Here is a 19,949-nt window from a genome sequence, read left to right as displayed (position 1 = left end):
AGTGAAAATTTTTCATTCCAGATAGTTTTCCACTATTGACCTTTTGGGCTAGTGATTCTTTGTTGTGGGGGCCTGTCCTGTGCAGTGTAGGGTGTTAAGCAGTATCCCTGGCCTCTACTCACTAGATGCTGGTAGTAATACCGCCCCTGATACCAAGTGACAATAAAAACTTTTTATTTTTTGCCATATGTCTTCTGGGGGACAAAATTGTCACTGCTCTAGACAGACCTCACAGCCTAAGCATGGAAGTTTGGGGGACAAGTCCTTGAGAAATCTTCTGAGAGAGTATATTGAAACCAGGGGGAACAATTCTTTCTTCTGCAGTGTCTCTCTTCCAGCCCATTCTTCAAGGTTAACATCGTGTCAGTTGGGCAGAGGGAAAATATTTGAAAGACCCAGATCCATTTGTCCAGAGAAGGCAATGAAGGGTGAATTTGGAGGCAGTACGTTGATAACTGGCACAAGGAGGAAAGCATTTCAAAAGTGGTGGGGGAGTAAAACATTGGCAAAGCTCTAGGAGCAGAAAAGCATGAAGATAACTGAGGAACTGCAGGGACAAGACAGACCAGAGTGCAAGGTTAATGGTAAAGCTGTAAGAGGAGAAAAAGCTTGAGGGGAACTTATAATCTAGACTCTGGAGGGCTTTGAGTGAAAGGAGGATAGTTGAAGAGGAGGATAGAAAGACCAATGAAAGTCTGGGACATGGTCCTATTGATAGAGGCAGAGGCAGAGATGGAGGGCTGATAGAAGTAATTTGGGACTGCATTTTTGTACATATCTTGATTATTCAGAAAATTGTTTTATGGTTATTCAGAAAATTGTTCGTGATGTTATCTGATATTCTATTTTTTTCTACCTACCCATTTCATAATTAATAATATAATGCTTTAGTATCATAAAAATATAAAATAAAGGGAAAAACTCAGAGCTCATCAAGGAGTTCACTGTCCTTCTTTACCTTCTTATCTGGGAGAGTACAAGTGCAGTGAGAGCCTCTATTTCTTCACCAGACTTCACCAGGTCTCACTGTTCAAGTATATAGCTGTAGGAGAATTCCAGCAGAGGGGAAATAAAAGTTAGCCATGGATATTGTCAGTTTAGACTGGAGAGGAAAGTGGTGGGGTTTTTGTTTTTTTGGGGGGGTTTGTTTTTGAGTCACACTCCTCTATCATCTTTAATTTCACCAGACATGTCTCTCTATCTCCCTACTCTAGTGGTTTATTATTTTTTTTTAATCCAAAAATCTAGGGTAGCTAAATAATCATATTTTTCCCATAACTCTTTATGACATTTCCTTCTAGTAATGTTGAATTTTGTCTTCTTTATTCTCGAATATTGCCTTTGGCTCAAGGTTTTATATTTTAGTGACTCTTCATATTGTTCCTCTCCCCTTACTTAGAAATGGACTCGGAAATCAAGGAAGAAATTCCTGTGCATGAGGAATTCATTTTATGTTGTGGAGTTGAAACCCAGGTTCTAAAGTGTGGGCCCTGGACTGACCTCATTAATAATCAAAGAGGCACGAGGCCTAAGCTGCTTATTTTCATTATTCCTGGTAAGTTTAAAAATCTGGATAAGATGACTGTATACAGATACATGTGACTATTTCTGATTTTTAAAGAGAATTTGATAAATATAAAAATCCTTGTGGAAGGAAATAGAATCATTCAAACCATTGATAATAATCACCCTTAATACGTTAGTGGCTGAACTTTTTGTTTATCTTCTGTGCATTAACAGTATATATAATATACACATTTAAAAAATCCTGATGTATACCATACGTAATGTTTTATAACCTGCTTTTAAAATTTTTTAGCAATTCTTAAAATAATTAGAACTTAGTCAAGTATTTCTAAATAATTTTTATTGTCTCATTTCAAGATGATTATAAGGTGGAACATTTATTCTGGAATTTGTCAACTGGATGATATGTGAATTTTGCTGAATCAGTGTCAGTAGAATGTTAGGGAAAGATACTTTATTACACTTTTTAAAATTATGAGCTTGAAAAAGATATATATATATAGCAGCCTTAAAGATTAAAAATGAAATTGTAGGTATGTATCATTTTATAGCCCACTATATCATGTACACAGCTAGGCCTATGGACTATTGTTACATTTCTTTTCTTGTACATTTTTGTTTGTTTTACTTATTTTAATGTTTGTCTCTTTTATTTGCTTAGTTTTCTATGTTTCAATCAGTAATTTATCCTAAAATTATTCTCTAGAAGTGAAAAAAATCTTCTCATATTCTGAGTAATCAGTTTTCTGTTTTGTTTTAGTTCATTTTTGGCACTACTGTGCCCAGAATTCTGTGTTCTTCCACTCCAGTCTAGACTAGTTGCTCTATGGGCCTCCTACACAAGGCCATCCTGAGGACTCCTTTTCACTTTTCTTTTGGGTTGGATTCCTTGTTTCCCAATCCCATATTTTTCTTGGTTTATTTCTCTATTTTTGGTGAACCATACCTGCTAGAAACTTCCTGAGAAGAGGTACATGGGAATTCATCTTTTAAAGGTCTAGCATGTCAGAAAATGTCTTAGAGTTCTAGGTTAGAGATGGTAGTTTCCTTAGAACTTGGAGTAAATTTTCATTCTTTTCCAGGGTTTGGACTGTTTTTGAGAAGTTTTCATATTTTTCTGATTTTTTATCTTTTATGTGTGAAGTTCTCCCCCTCTGCTGGGAAAAAAACAGATCTTTTTTTTAGATCTTTTCTTTGTTCTAAGATTCTGAAATTTTACAGTCAAGCCCAGAGGTGTGGGTGTTTTTCATGTATAGTATTTGGATTTTGGTGGACCTTTTTAAACCAGAAATTTTACTCCAATTCCCAAAGCTCTGTGTTCTTTTTTTAATAGTCTTCTGTTTCATGTTTTGTCGGTGCATAACCTTTTTTTTTTTTTTTTTTTTGGCTTCTTGCATTATTAGTTGTTACTGTGTTCTGTTTTCTGTTTCCATTAGTGTTTGTTTTTTCTCAAATGTTTGATAATCCTTGACTACCCTGTCATTTTTAAGAGGAAGACATAAACAGTCGATTGGAAGTTTGTATTCAGGGGTGGGACTTGTCCACAGGTGGCCAACCATCCTAGTCTGAGGGGTTTTCTAGGACACACGACTTTGAATACTAAAACCATAACAACAGGATGGGCAAAATAGAATGGTTAGTCACCCTACGTTATCCTCACCTTAAGGTAATTGGGTAGGGACCTAGCATTCACTGCAGGATTTCTAGCTTTCAGTATCTGTACCTGTTTTTTGAATTGTTCATTTTTCCCAGGAAGGACTCTTCCTAGCATCCCATTTGAGGGATGGATGCCCGACTGCTGGTGTTAGAGCTGAACAAGGGAAAAGAGGTTGGAATTTCAGTGTTTCTTCTTAGTATAGTGCTTTTGTTCTCAGCTGGGCTTTGATTTCTGATCCAGAATCTCTCGTTGGTTTAACCTCTTCTGAAAATAAACTTCCAGTGTTCTGCCACAATGTAACAGTGTTTTTGAAAAGCAATCTGTCAGCTTTCTATTAAAATTAAAAATACATGTACTCTGCCAGTAGTAAGGGAGAGTTTGAAATTATAGGCATGTGTTCTTTTGATGAAGCAGAGATTTGGAGGCTGTGGTAGAGTGTAGGATTGAGAAAACAATTAGAAATATTATACTGGACTTTAGAAGGGATATCTTTCTGAGGCTAGAATGAAGGAGGTGAAGTTGGTTACTGAAATGGAGAAGTGTGAAGGCATGTTCACAGGAAATAAAGTAGTTCCTGCCTTTTAACCTCTGTTTTCTCTGTTAAGAGTTGAGGTGATCTGTGGGGAGTAAGGATGGCAGAGGGTGATTGTGGCCTTGAGGAAATTGGCCAGTATTAAAAATAGCAAATATTCAGGATGAAAGAAATTATTGACCAAAAACAAGTAGGTAGATTTTGAGTAGGGCTGTGATCAAATACAGGTTTATTGGGAGTGAAGTCTAAAAGGGCCGAAGGTTGAGCTGGAAAAGGGCTATCAGAGTTGGGATGCTTTGAATGTAAACCATTTCTGGGTAATGAAGAGACACAGACCTGTGATTCTTTAAGTTGTCAGAAACAACAGTATCATCTAAGCACTTGTTACAAATGCAAATTTGGGGGCCCTGTCCTAAACCTAATGAACCAGAAACTGGGGGTGGGGCAATCCTTAAGAAGTCCTCTAGTGGATTTTTTTTAATTTAATTTTTTGTTGGAGGATAATTGCTTTACAGTATTGCGATGGCTTCTGCCATACGTCAGCATGAATCAGCTATAGGTATACATATGTCTTCTCCCTCTTAAACCTCCCTCTCACCTCCCTCCCCATCCCACCCCTCTAGGTTGTCACAGAGCATCAACTTTTAGTTTATGCACACCACCAGTCTAGGCTGTGGCTACTTGAATTGGTTGCTTAAGTTGGATATAGGTGAAGTTCTTTGGATATGATCAGGATAATGAATTATGGGACAAAGGTGTTGACTCAATCAGTCCACCCAGATTTTGAAATCACCTAAGTCTGTGGAATGACAAGTGAAACTGACATCTCTTTTAAGGGTCAGGGTTTTCAGAGAATGTGTAAGAGTGACTAAAAAGTTGATGGATGGAAGTAGATGGCTTCAACCTTAGAGAAAGAGAGGTTGTTCCAGTAGGATGAACTAGTAATGGAGAAACAGCTTACTCTACATATACCCACTCAGAGATGTTCATTCACCCACTCACTGGTATAAGGTACCAGGAATAGTGTGTTGCAAAAGCCTTTGCTGTCATTGAGGTGTAGGAAGTGTTAGAGAATAGTGAGGTCTCTACTACACATGGACGTCACCAGATGGTCAGTACCAAAATCAGATTGATTATACTCTTTGCAGCCAAAGATAGAGAAACTCTATATAGTCAGCAAAAACAAGACTGAGAGCTGACTGTGGCTCAGATCATGAACTCCTTGTTGCCAAATTCAGACTTAAATTGAAGAAAGTAGGGAAAACCACATGACCATTCAGATGTGACCTAAATCAAATCCCTTACGATTATACAGTGGGAGTGAGAAATTGATTCAAGGGATTAGATCTGATAGACAGAGTGCCTGATGAACTATGGACGGAGGTTCGTGACGTTGTATAGGAGACAAAGATCAAAACCATCCCCAAGAAAAAGAAATGCAAAAAAGCAACATGGCTGTCTGAGGAGGCCTTACAAATAGCTGTGAAAAGAAGAGAAGAGAAAAGCAAAAGAGAAAAGGAAAGATATACCCATTTGAACACAGAGTTCCAAAGAATAACAAGGAGAGATAAGAAAGCCTTCCTCAGTGATCAATGCAAAGAAATAGAGGAAAACAATAGAATGGGAAAGACTAGAGATCTCTTCAAGAAAATTAGCGATATCAAGGGAGCATTTCATGCAAAGATGGGCTCAATAAAGGACAGAAATGGTATGAACCTAACAGAAGCAGAAGATATTAAGAAGAGGTGGCAGGAATACACAGAAGAACTATACCGAAAAGATCTTTATGACCCAGATAATCACAATGGTGTGATCACTCACCTAGAGCCAGACATCCAGAAATGTGAAGTCAAGTGGGCCTTAGGAAGCATCACTACGAACAAAGCTAGTGGAGGTGATGGAATTCCAGTTGAGCTATTTCAAATCCTAAAAGATAATGCTGTGAAAGTGCTGCAGTCAATATGCCAGTAAATTTGAAAAACTTAGCAGTGGCCACAGGACTGGAAAAGGTCCATTTTCATTCCAATCCCAAAGAAAGGCAATGCCAAAGAATGTTCAAACTACTGTACAATTGCACTCATCTCACACGGTAGTAAAGTAATGCTCAAAATTCTCCAAGCTAGGCTTCAACAGTATGTGAACCGTGAACTTCCAGATGTTCAAGCTGGGTTTAGAAAAGGCAGAGGAACCAGAGAGCAAATTGCCAACATCCACTGAATCTTCAAAAAAACAAGAGAGTTCCAGAAAAGCATCTATTTCTGCTTTATTGACTATGCCAAACCCTTTGACTGTGTGGATCACAATAAGTTGTGGAAAATTCTGAAAGAGTTGGGAATACCAGACCACCTGACCTGCCTTTTGAGAAATCTGTATGCAGGTCAGGAAGCAACAATTAGAACTGGACATGCAACAACAGTCTGGTTCCAAATAGGAAGAGGAGTACGTCAAGGCTGTGTATTGTCACCGTCCTTATTTAACTTATAAGCAGAGTACATTATGAGAAACACTGGGCTGGATAAAACACAAGCTGGAATCAAGATTGCCAGGAGAAATATCAAGAACCTCAGATATGCAGATGACACCACCCTCATGGCAGAAAGTGAAGAGGAACTAAAGAGCATCTTGATGAAAGTGAAAGAGGAGAGTGAAAATTTAGCTTAAAACTCAACATTCAGAAAACTAGTATCATGGCATCTAATCCCATCACTTTTCATGGCAAATATATGGGGAAACAGTGGAAACAGTGACAGACTATTTCTGGGGGCTCCAAAATCACTGCATATGGTGATTGCAGCCATGAAATTAAAAGACGCTTACTCCTTGGAAGAAAATTTATGACAAACCTAGACAGCATATTAAAAAGCAGAGACATTACTTTGCCAACAAAGGTCCGTCTAGTCAAGGCTATGGTTTTTCCAGTGGTCGTGTATGGATATGAGTGTTGGACTATAAAGAAAGCTGAGCACTTAAGAATTGATGCCTTTGAACTGTGGTGTTGGAGAAGACTCTTGAGAGTCCCTTGGACTGCAAGGAGATCCAACCAGTCCATCCTAAAGGAGATCAGTCCTGGGTGTTCATTGGAACGACTGATGCTAAAGCTGAAACTCCAATACTTTGGCCACCTGATGGGAAGAACTGACTCATTGGAAAAGACCCTGATGCTGGGAGGGATTGGGGGCAGGAGGAGAATGGGACGACAGAGGGTGAGATGGCTGGATGGCATCACCGACTCGATGGACATGAGTTTGAGTAAACTCCGGGAGTCGGTGATGGACAGAGAGGCCTGGCGTGCTGCAGTCCATGGGGTTGCAAAGAGTTGGACACAACTGAGCGACTGAACTGAACTGAAAGGAAGAGAGTCCGTTCTGAGAGAGCCAGCTTTAAGATAAGGTGAAAAGATAGAAGGAGCATTCATTGAAGACACTGTGGAGAAAGGGAAGCTTAAAACATTTGTTTCTTAATTGTCTCATTGTTTTCTAGTGCTTTGGTCATTTTCAAATCATTTCATTTCCTGGTGTTCTTTTATATTTTCCCTGCTATTCTCCTTGCCACCCTTGGCCCTTTTCCTTGGATTTTGTGCAGGCTGTAGATTGGTGCTGCTCTTTAGTTTGTGGAATTCAGAATTGTATTTTGTCTGGGGCTAAGTCTATTTGTACTGTGGGAAGAATTAGGATGACAGTATTTCAAAGATTGTTAAGCCACTATAGACCTCATGTTTAGTCCATCTCAGATAGACTGACATAAACCTTTTATTTTAAATCACTTTGCTTACACACATAGCAAAATTTGTCCATCACTTTTAAGTTAGTAATGATGATCATGAGGAATTTTTTATTGGAATCCACAGACTGAGAAGCTTTTAATTTAGTTTCATCTTTTCCAATGAACTTTCATTGTAGAATTTCTGCTATTAACATACTCGGACTTTAAGTAGTGAAATAACCAAAGGAGACTGTGTGGGTTTTCACATAGAACATATTGAATCATTATAGTTCTCAAGTGGTCATATGGGGATAGTGGAATCATGTGGCATGTCCTGCGTTGTGAGTACACAGGTTGGAGTTGGAGAAGACAAGACTCTGTGGAAAACTCAAAGCCCAAAGTTCTGTCCATGTGACAATGTTCTCTAGATGCTATGCCACTTTAACCTGATATATGGTGGTTTTTGTCCCCTGCAAGGTTAACTATTAAAAGAAGGCAAAGTCTACAATTGCAGTGTTAAGTAGCTAAGGGTTTATTGGCAATTGGAGTCTAGAGATAATCACTACAGCCTCTGTTATATGTTGCTCAGGCATTTTACTATGTGTATGTTCAAGCTGGTATTTATAACACATTGTGATATCCTTTGATAAAATGTACGACTTGCATTTCTGTACTGGAATGTTTTTGAGCATTCTTACACCTGGACATGGAGATATATATATATATTTGTACACACACACATATATATCTGATTTTAGTTGTATAAACAAGACCCTTTTAATTTTCTCTGTGGTTTCCTAACAAGGAAGTTTAGTTCATGGTTCATAAAGTGTAACAAAAGCCATAACATTTAAGTGGTGAAGTATGCAATGACATTTAAACATTTTGCATTATATTCTCTGCTGCTGTCTCTAAGTTGGATCTTTGTGTTACTGGCCATTGTGTACTCTTTAGGAACCAAGTTCTTTATTGCTTAAGGGCCTTTGCACCTATTCCTACATCCTAGCTTTCTTTTCCTCAAATCTTTACATGGTGGATTTCTTCTCATACTTTGAGTTTTAGCTAAATGCCACCTCCTTGGACATTTTTCTCAGACCATCCTAATCTCCTCTGTCATATGATCCCATTTATTTCCTTCATAGAAGTTATCATACTCATGAGCTGTCTTATCTACCTGCTTAGTTATGTGAATATATTTGCCTACTAGAATATAAATTACAAAAAATAACTATAAAAGAATATACAGAAAATAAGCTATGTGCTGAATGGAATGAATGGACATGGAGTGGCTGGCATTATAACTTACTTGCTGGAGATAAAATAGTAAATCAGAAAGATTAAGAGGATTTGATTAAGATCTTACAGTCATTAAGGGAAGGAACTCAGACAAACCTGGAGATAGGGAGAAAAAATTGTTTTCTAGCAGTTCCATTATTAGTACTCATTCATTCTGGTATTATCTATCCCATCATTTCGACTATTGGGTCTAAATCATGTAGTTATCATCTTTGGACTTTCCCTAAAGTTAAACCAGTTTAACATCCTCTACATACTAAAGTTACAGAATTCTGCCTGTTAATCTATTTCACTTAAAAAATTTAAAATGTAGTAATAATAGTAGTAGTAGTAATTAAAAAAAAAAAATGACTGTCCATTCATTACCCTTAATGATAATGTCAGCTGCTTTATAGAGCTGTTGTGAGATTAACTAAAACAAGGTATGCAGAAGATCCTAGACTAGGTAATTTTATGTTCTTTTTAAGATTCAGTATTATTATTTTTTTCTGTATGCCCTTTCAATTTTCATATATTTATTTATCTGAGCATTTATCATCTGTGTGATAGATAACACCAGTAACACCTTGGGCAAGCTACTTAACCTCTCAACCTCAGTTGCCTAATTCCATAACATTGAAACAATAATAGTACTAAACGAGTTAATGTATGTAAAACACTTAAATACTGTCTGCCATGTAAAAAGTTATAATCTAGATGCCCATCAGCAGACAAATGGATAAGAAAGCTATGGTACATATACACAATGGAATATTACTCAGCCATTAAGAAGAATACATTTAAATCAGTTCTAATGAGATGGATGAAACTGGAGCCCATTATATAGAGTGAAGTAAGCCAGAAAGATAAACACCAATACAGTATACTAATGCATATATATGGAATTTAGAAAGATGGTAATGATAACCCTATATGCAAGACAGAAAAAGAGACACAGATTTATAGAACAGACTTTTGGACTCTATGGGAGAAGGCGAGGGTGGGATGATCTGAGAGAATAGCATTGAAACATGTATATTATCAAGTGTGAAACAGATCGCCAGTCCAAGTTGGATGCATGAGACAAGTGCTCAGGGCTGGTGCACTGGGATGACCCAGAGAGATGGGATGGGGAGGGAGGCGGGAGGGGGGTTTAGGATGGGGAACACGTGTAAATCCATGATTGATCCATGTCAATGTATGGCAAAAGCCACCACAGTATTGTAAAGTAGTTAGCCTCCAACTAATAAAAATAAATGGAAAAAAAAAAGGTTGATTATTATTATTGTCTTGCCCTGTGAAGAAACCTATAAAGCTTTGCTTTGCTTTGTTTGTTTGTTTTAAGACTTTTTTGATGCAGACCAATTTTGAAAGTCTTTATTGAATTTGTTACAATACTACTTCTGTTTTATATTTTGGTTTTCTTGGCTACAAGACATATGGGATCTTAGCTCCCTGACCAGGGATTGAATTTGCACCGTCTGTATTAAACGGTTAAGTCTTAACTACTGGCCCATCAGGGAAGTTCAAAACTTTGCTTTCTGAAAGACATAAAATTTGAATATTATACTTGACACTTCTAGAAGGTTATACTCAGTAATGTAGAAAATATAAAATATTTCTGTTTGTATAGAAATGAGATAAAATTCAATCAGAATTCCAAGAAGAGTTTTAAAAATTTAAACTGGTGAAAATAATTCTAAGGATCTACTAGTTACTGAAACATTAAAAAATAAAAATAAAAAAAACCCAATGTGGTAATCAAGACAGTATGGTGCTGGCAGAGAAGAAAATGAAAAAATATTTGAAATTAGAATTAGCTAACAAATGTAATATTAAAATGCAGAAATATCACTTTGCTGACCAAGGACTTTCTAGTCAAAGCCATGGTTTTTCCAGTAGTCATGTGCGGATGTGAATTGGACCATACAGAAAGCTGAGCACCGAAGAGTTGATGCTTTTGAACTGTGGTGTTGGAGAAGACTCTAGAGAGTCCCTGGGACTGCAAGGAGGTCCAAGCAGTCCATCCTAAAGGAAATCAGTCCTGAATATTCATTGGAAGGACTGATGCTGAAGCTGGAACTCCAATATTTTGGCCACCTGATGCGAAGAACTGACTCATTGGAAAAGACCCTGATGCTGGGAAAGACTGAAGGCAAGAGAAGGGGACGACAGAGGATGAGATGGTTGGATGGCATCACTGACTCTATGGGCAAGTTTGAGCAAGCTTCGGGAGTTGGTGATGTACAGGGAAGACTGGTGTGCTGCAGTCCATGGGGTCGCAAAGAGTCGGACACAACTGAGCAACTGTACTGACTCACTGAATGAATGTAAGAATTCAGTATTGGATCAGAAGACATTTCAAATCTATGTAGAAGGAATAAGTTATGTAATAAATGCACTTGGGACACTGCTATTCACTTGGAAAGAAGTTGGATTGCTACTTTGTACTTTACACTCAAAAATATTCCAACCTTACTGAAGATATAAACATAAAACAAGGATAAAACATGAGACAGTGTCATCACATCCACCACTGATGTTACAATAACTCTGTTCGGATACACCCCTCTTCCCTTCTTTCTCCTCTTGCTTCACAGCAGACAGTTAATCAGCTGACCAAAGAACACAAAGATGACATTAGCACCATCACAAAAAGGAATTTGGAACTTGAGTCACTAGGTCAGAATGCAACAGTAGCCATGATAAGGCCATCATATGTTACCATCATGGCTGGACACTGATGGCGAATTTTAATACCTAACATTTATACAGTGAAGAATGTACTGAGCAGTGTTTAAGTACTTTACATATTTTAGTTCGTTTAGTTCTCACATGAGGTAACATGCTTCTTATCCTGACTATCCTGACTTTATGGACGAGGACACCAAGGCCCAGAGAGGTTAAATAACTGGCCAAAGGTTACACAGTTGGCCAGTGGCAAAGCCAGGATACCATTGCAGGTAATTTGGCTCCAGAGTCTATACCTTTAACCACTTTGCTACACTGTTTATGTAGGAAACTAAAACATAGATAATGAAGAATAAATCAGTAAAATTTGACAAGGGTGACAGAGGTTACATCAGTGCAGCAAAACCCTGTCATGTAATCGCAAAGAGGAGAAAACCTAGTAGCATGAAGAAATAGATACATTGAGTGGACAAACAGATATTGATGGAAATGGTCTAGTATTTACAAAGGCATCGTACAGATGATGACTGTAGGATGAAAACCCCATTTCACTCTTTTGCCCCTAAAGATGTATCAGATCGACTGTTTTTTTTAAATTACTTATTCTGTTTCTTTGTAGCAAACCCATGTCAAAAATAGTTCTGTACATACACAAGAAAAATCTATGTATATTAGTTGGTGTTCTTTTCCTCCAGAGATCAAATCATACGTTTCTTTACAATATACGTACTTGTGATAAAAGACCAGAAAACTCTTAGTAGACCCTTTAACATTCTCTTTGTGAATGATTCTGACACTGATTGGTTTTTATGCAGCTTGGTAACTGCTCACAAGCAAATGTGGAAGGGGCTTACAGGCAGTATTAATGATTTTAGGTGATGCAAAGACACTCAAGGGTGTTTAAGTAGAGTGCTGCTCTGATTTGATTTGAGGTTTGGAGAAATCTCTCCAAGTACCCTGATGCATAGATTCCAGGGGGACAAGAGTAGATAGAAGAGCCTTTAGGAGACTGTTGTGGAAACACATTGGGAAGTGGTAAAACTAACAAATTGGACAAAGATGAGGCGTATTTTGGAAGCAGAGTCAACAAGACCTCTTGGTGAATTGGATGTAAAGAGCAGGGAGGAACCAAGAAAGACTTGTGCTGTTAGGACTTGGTTTATGATTGGTGGTTCCACTTATTAAGTAGAGGAACATGGAGGATGAATTTGAAGCCACTGGTGAACAGAGCAGTAGGAGAAATTTTCTAAATGATAATTCCCAGGCTTAAGGTATAAAGGATATGAAAATTGAGTTGTACAGGTAATTGTTACTAAATTTGTATAGGAAAGTGTAAGGAGATACCTTTCTTTTTCAGTCTGTACTTTTTCTTGTGTAAGTTTATTGTTTTGGTTAATCTAAAAGTCTGTGTTTCTTTTCCTAGGTAACCCAGGTTTTTCTGCCTTTTATGTGCCATTTGCAAAGGCTTTGTATTCTGCAACAAAAAGACGCTTTCCAATTTGGATTATCAGTCATGCTGGGCATGTCTTAGCCCCCAGAGGCAAGAAGATTCTTACAACCTCAGAAGGTATGTCTTCGTTAACATTTGCTTTCTTTTACGGTGAATGGGTATTCTTCTTCCTAGAAAGCCTGCTAAGGTTAAGAGTTACACCAGTGGAAACTTCTGCTTGTGACATTACACCCATGATGCCACATTCCAGTAATTTTAGGATTTGGGAGGTCATTTTAATCATTATGCAGGTAATTTTTTTAAAGTTTGGGCAAATTAAACAGTTTGTCTAGGACTTACCATCTCTGTTTACCAACTAGTAATCAAGTATATATTTATCAATCATGTACTGTAGTTGCAGGATTGTATTAAGAGGAATGGGGAAGTGTTACAAGACATGGTCCTTAGCCATGGTTCTTATTCTAGAGAAGCTCTCATTCCCACATTTGGAGAGTGACTAAGTGATATTCCCTGGCCTGTGATCATGTGGATACTTAAAGGGTAAACAAAAGAGAGAGTACAGGAGTTTTAATAGCTGAGTAGAATTTGAATTTGAGGGGTGGAGGTGGGTGTAGAGGTGTAACAGGCAGAAGGATTAACATGGGGGCAGGAGGAGAGATTCAGTAGGTACTTGAGTGCTGGGCAGGGCCAGATTCAGAGGAGCCTTGAAAGCTGAGGGTAGAACTGTGTGGTAGATTGCTGGAAGCCTTAAATGGAGGGAAGTAGATCAGAGAGCTACAAATTACCTGCTTTTAATTCATGAGTATTCTAGCTTGTTCACTCTTCTAAAAAAAAAAAAAATGAGTAGAAACAAGATAAACAATTTCTCTGTGGGCATTCCCTAAGGGTGTGTGTGTACTCTGTCATTGCGAACCCATGGACTGTATATAGCAAGCCAGGCCTCTCTGTCCATGGAAATTTTCAGTCAAGAATACTGGAGTAGATAACCATTTCCTCCTCCAGGAAATCTTCCCCACCCAGGGATTGAACCCACATCTCCTGCGTTGGCAGGCAGATTCTTTACCACTGAGCTACCTGGGAAGCCCATTCCTAAGGGTTCAGTTCAGTTCAGTTCAGTCACTCAGTTATGTCCGACCCTTGTGATCCCATGAATCACAGCACGCCAGGCCCCCCTGTCCATCACCAACTCCCGGAGTCTACTCAAACTCATGCTCATCGAGTAGGTGATGCCATCCAGCCATCTCATCCTCTGTCGTCCCCTTCTCCTCCTGCCCCCAACCCCTCCCAGCATCAGGGTCTTTTCCAATGAGTCAGCTCTTCACATCAGGTGGCCAAAGTACTGGAGTTTCAGCTTCAGCATCAGTCCTTTCAATGAACACCCAGGACTGATCTCCTTTAGGATGGACTGGTTGGATCTCCTTGCAGTCCAAGGGACTCTCAAGAGTCTTCTCCAACACCACAGTTCAAAAGCATCAATTTTTCGGCATTCAGCTTTCTTCATAGTCCAACTCTCACATCCATACATGACTACTGGAAAAACCATAGCCTTGACCAGATGGACCTTTGTTGGCAAAGTAATGTCTCTGCTTTTTAAATGCTATCCAGGTTGTTCATAACTTTCCTTCCAAGGAGTAAGCGTCTTTTAATTTCATGGCTGCAGTCACCATCTGCAGTGATTTTGGAGCCCAAAAAAATGAAGTCTGACACTGTTTCCACTGTCTCCCCATCTATTTCCCATGTGGTGATGGGACCAGATGCCATGATCTTAGTTTTCTGAATGTTAAGCTTTAAGCCAACTTTTTCACTCTCCTCTTTCACTTTCATCAAGAGGTTTTTTAGTTCCTCTTCACTCTTTGCCATAAGGGTGGTGTCATCTGCATATCTGAGGTTCTAGGTATTTCTCCTGGCAATCTTGATTCCAGCTTGTGCTTCTTCCAGCCCAGTGTTTCTCATGATGTACTCTGCATATAAGTTAAATAAACAGGGTGACAATGTACAGCCTTGACATACTCCTTTTCCTGTTTGAAACCAAGGGTTCCGCTTTGTTAATCTGAACTAGCAAAGAGGTGGCTCTGGCTTCTTTGCCTAGTTTGCCCCTGTTTCTGGTATGCTTCTTCTATGGTGTGAGCATCTTCTTGTACTTAATCAAGCATCTAATGATAGAGGAAATCATGTGTGGTAGGGGAGGTATGAAGGGATAGGTGATATGGGAACTCTCTGGGCTAATCTGCTTAAATTTTCTACAACTCTAAAACCATTCAAAAAATAAAATCTCAAAAAATAAAATAAAAAAATAAATACTAGAGTTTTTTTTTATTATTTTAATATTTGCATTATACTTTTTTCATTGTATTAGTTTAGACTCCCATAACAAAACCCATCAACTTAGGTAGCTTAAATAGCAGGAGTTTATTTTCTCGTAGTCTGGAGACTGTAAGTCCAAAATTAGAGTTTCAGCATAGCTGCAGTCTGATGAGAGCCCTCTCCCTGGCTTTCAGGTGACCATCTTCTCTTTTTGTCCTCACTTGACAGAGAGGCAGGGAGGGAGGGAGAAAGAGTGAGAGGAAGGATGAGAAAGCAAGAGTGAGAGCAAACCAACAATCTCTCTGGTATCTCTTCTAATAAGGGCACCAATCCCTTCATGAGGGCCCCACCCTCATAACCTCCTCTAATCCTAGTTACCTCCCAAAGTACCCGTTTCCAAATACCATCACACTGAGGGCATACAGTTGTTCAGCACAAAAATTTTAGGAGACACAAATATTCAGTCTACACAGTCATGAATGGAAATGTTATGTATCCATGTATTATTCGATCACAAGTATTGGTCAGAGTATATATATAACATTATACCAGAGCAATAGTAGAACATAGAAATTATCTCTTAAAACATTTTTACTAAATATTTGTTCAAGTTTTAGTAGCTGCCCTTCAGTCCATCCTCAGAAGTATTACCTTATAGGTGTTAGAAGCGGGCCATTTGAAGTCTCAATCCTGTTGAGTAGCAAAGGATAGGTTTCTCTTATAAGTGGAAATTCTTTCCACATTCATGAATATCTGCAGGCATGCTAAATTGTTTTTATTTGAAGAAGTGGGTGACAGTTAAGAGGTCATTTCTATTTTTATCCATGTCCTATTTTTGGCTTTTAACTGATACATATGGTCAAGACACAAGGTAGTTATTGCAGAATTTGAGAAACAAAATTACCCTTGTGCATACAGAGTAGATACTCTGGTTCTGTAGTTAGTATGGGACTTGGTTCTCTTTTCTTTAGTCATAGATCAAACTGTTCATGGATCATCTCACTGTGAACATCACAACTCCCTGACTCTTGACCTCTCCTCTGAATTCCTACATTTTGTAGTATAGATCAGCTTCCTGAAGTGCTAGTATTCCAGAATACTGTGTTTTAAATTGACTTTAGTGTCAGATGCCAACTCTTTTTTTCCCCCACACTACACTAGTTTCTTTTATTTGTTCAAGAACTCGTCTTGCAAGCATAGGCTTTGATTCTGGGAGTCCAGATTCACATACTTAAGAAGATAAAAGCAAACTGTGCTCCATGTACATGGATGAAAACTAAAGGCTCATGGTTAGTCACACTGTAATTTTAAGTTTCTGTAGCCTAGCAGCCAGAAGCCACAGGTCCTTTAGGTCCTTCTGGATGCCCCAGAGGGTATCTGCACTTTTCCTGAGTTAGGCAACCTCTTCATCCTTCAGCTTCTGTTTGATAACACTGGTTAACTCCCGAGCATTCAGGATACATGGAAGACTCAGGAACACTTCATTCTCAAAGCCATACATCCTCTGCACCGTTGTTGACACTGGGTGAATCCTGGAGAGAGTTTTCATCATGGATTCAATAAGATCATCCACACTTAATCGAATAGCCCAGATGGTGTCGCCTTTGAGCTTGATGACTTATAGGCACTTTCAACCACCATCTTATGCACTTCCTTCCAATTTTCGCTGTGATTATCTGTTCCCATTTCTGGATTCAGTTCCTGGAGAGAAATGTCTGCCACATTCACATCACTCCACACAGCCACACTTGAGTCATCATGTTCTCTAGAATCCATCCGTGGCAACTGCTGGGATGAATGCCAAGTTTTTCAGCCATAAAATAGCGAAGTCTAGCAGAATCCAGATTACATCCACTGCCAACCACACGGTGCTTGGGTAATCCACTTAGTTTCCAGGTAACATACATGAGACTATCCACTGGGTTGGAACCACCAGTCAGGACTGTACTTGATGACCTGAGGAATGATGAACTTAGAGACATTGATGTTCCTTTGCAGCAGATTCAGACGACTCTCTCCCTCTTGCTGGCAAACTCCTGCAGTTACGCTGCAATCTTGAAATTGGCAGTGACAGAGTAATCTTTGTCTGCCACAGTTTTTGGTGTCTGAAGGAATAAGCTTCTGTGCTTCAGGTGCAGCATTTCTTCTTTGAGTTTGTCTTCCAAAACACCCACAAGAGCAAGTTTATTAGTCAGAGACTTTCCCAGAATGCTGATGCCACATGCAATACTGACTTGTCCAACACCCACTATAGTAATTTATTGTTTGGGACTGTTGCCTCTTCTGCAACTGGTGGCAATCAGTTTTTCTTTAAGGGTTGACATTGTGCCCTGGGGAAAGATAGTTCTCCAGATGGCTGTCAGGGTCACAGAAGAAGATTAAGTCAGAAGCCTACATCTCCTAGGGCGCAGGATCTGCAAGGAAGGAGGAGGAGGCAGCCTTGGCTGCCTTTGAGCTTCCTCTACTGTGATTCCAACTCTTGTTTAAAAATAATTGTATTTACTTATTTTGGCTGTGCTGGGCCTTCTTCATCGCTGCGCAGGCTTTTCCCTAGTTGCGGTGCGCGGGCTTCTTGTTGTGACAGTTTCTCTTATCACGGACCACAGGCTGTAGGACACAGGGCTCAGTAGTTGTAGCTCCTGGCTCTAGAGCACAGGTTCAGTAGTTGTGGCGCACCGACTTAGTTGCTCTGCATCATGTGGGATCTTCTCGGATCAGGGATCAAACTGTATCTCGTGCACTTGCAGATGGATTCTTTACCACTGAGGCACCACAGAGCCAGATGCCAACTCTTTTTTTTTTTCTTTTTCCAGATGCCAACTCTTGAGAGTGCAATCTGAGATTTCTTTTTTCCTAATTCCATTTACTCACTAAATCTTTGAGTACCTGCCCTTGAGTATCTTTGAGCCTGCCTCTTTGCTAGCACTTACAGAAAAATACCTCTGTGCTTAATGTACTTTACATTATTTAGTATTAGTATTAGTATTATCTCACCACCCAGACTCCCTTTTTAAAGCATTACATGTAAGATTACCCTTATCTTGGCTAACCTTCTCTCTTCAAAAACAGTTTCCACACTGAGTAGTGATCAGGTCCTTGATATGCAAGAACATCCAGACTGTTTCAGCTCTTCAGTTGCTCAGATTTCTTCTATTACCATTTTCAGTTACTTTGTATTTTTTTTTTCCCTAATCATGTTCTGTTTAGAATGATAAATTCATAGATTAAGTTCAGTCCCTCTATAAATTCCTTCAAAAATTCTAATTTCATTTTTTTCATAGGAACAGAAAAAATCCTAAAATTTGTATGGAGCCACAAAAGATACCAAATAGGCAAAATAATCTGGAGGAAGAGAATTGAAGTTCAGGTTCAAAGTTAAAGTATCACACTTCCTGATTTTAAGCTATATTACAAAGCTAGTGATCAAAACAGTGTGGCGGTGTCATAAGAACAGACCAGTGGATCCGAACAGAGAGCCCAGGAAAAAAACCATGAATAAAGGCTCAACTAATCTTTGACATGAGTTTGGGTAAACTCCGGGAGTTGGTGATGGACAGGGGGGCCTGGCATGCTGCGATTCATGGGGTCACAAAGAGTCAGACACGACTGAGCAACTGAACTGAGTCTTTGACAGGGTCAACAGGAACACACAATGGGAAAAGGATGGTATCTTCAATAAATGGTATTGGGAAAATGGGATATCCACATGCAAAAGAATGAAAGAGATCACATATCTTATACCATACACAAAAATGAACTCAAATGGATTAAGTTTAAGACCTGAAACCATTAAACTCCTGTAAGAAAACATAGGAGAAAAACTCCTTGACGTTGGTCCTGGCAGTAATTTTTTTGATTATGACTCCAAAAACATCAGTAACAAAGGCAAAAGTAAACATTTGGGACGTATCAAAGTGAAAAGCTTCTGTACAGCACAGGGAAGAGTCAACCAAATGGAAAGGCACCTGTAAAATGGAAGAAAATACTTGCAAACGATATATCTGGTAAGGAGATAATTTCTACAGTATATAAGAAACTAATACAACTCAATAGCAAAAGCACTGATAGCTTTGTTTTTAAAATGGGCAAATTTTCCCAGGGAAGACATACAGATAGCCAACAGGTTTATGAAAAATGCTCAACATCATCAATCATCAGGGAGATGCAAACCAAGGCCACAATGATATATCACATCACACCTGTTAGGATGTCATTTTTCAGAAAGACTAAAGTTAACAAGTGTTGGAGTATGTGGAGAAAAGGTCACTCAAGCAGTTATCTAGGTTATGCAAGGCTTCGTGGGTAGAGGTGATAGTTCTTGCCTGGTTGTTTTGCTAGTAGCTGGGTCACTGCAGCTAGCAATATGTTTATTCAAAGTGGATGTCTCATCAGTCAAAAACTTAATGGCAGGCACGTATACTCACTGTGCGAGATGATGGATGTATTACTTGGTCTGGTTGTGATCATTTCACAGTCTATATGCATATTAAGTCATCACCTTGTACACTTTTAAAAATAGTAAAGTTGTACAACCTAACTATATGCAAATTTTGTCAGTCATACTTCAGTAAAGCTAGAAAGAAAAAAAATAATTGTTGAAGCTGGACCATGAATACATAGAGATCTATTATACTATTATCTGGACTTGTGCATGTTTGGAAACTTTCACTCTTAAAAAAAGAGTTTAAAGAAAGAAAAAGAATTACAGAGTCTTAAAGCTGAAAGTGGGTGCTCATACTCAGTCGCTCAGGCATGTGGACTCTGCGACCCCATGGACTATAACCCTAGAGGCTCCTCTGTTCGTGGAATTT

General features: G+C 38.9%; 1 protein-coding gene and 1 pseudogene across 3 annotated transcripts in view; one reads left to right on the top strand and one right to left on the bottom strand.

Annotated features, from left to right (window-relative positions):
* Positions 1–19,949, top strand: part of LDAH (lipid droplet associated hydrolase) — a 92,537-nt gene that overhangs the window by 2,452 nt on the left and 70,136 nt on the right. For 2 of the 3 annotated variants that reach the window (XM_065928629.1, XM_065928630.1), the window contains exons 2-3: positions 1,400–1,555; positions 12,808–12,951. In XM_065928629.1, coding sequence (XP_065784701.1) covers positions 1,402–1,555; positions 12,808–12,951 — 298 coding nt within the window. In that variant the 5' untranslated portion in view covers positions 1,400–1,401. Of the gene's footprint in view, positions 1–1,399; positions 1,556–3,336; positions 3,356–12,807; positions 12,952–19,949 lie in introns of those variants that run through there. The other variant, XM_065928631.1, reaches the window with a different exon arrangement.
* On the bottom strand, positions 16,346–17,462 carry LOC136162740 (L-lactate dehydrogenase B chain pseudogene; annotated as a pseudogene).

This window comes from Muntiacus reevesi, chromosome 3, assembly GCF_963930625.1.
Source record: "Muntiacus reevesi chromosome 3, mMunRee1.1, whole genome shotgun sequence".
Taxonomy (NCBI): Eukaryota; Metazoa; Chordata; class Mammalia; order Artiodactyla; family Cervidae; genus Muntiacus; species Muntiacus reevesi.
Note: the sequence above shows the minus strand (reverse complement) of the source record. Positions and strands in the feature narration are given on the sequence as shown.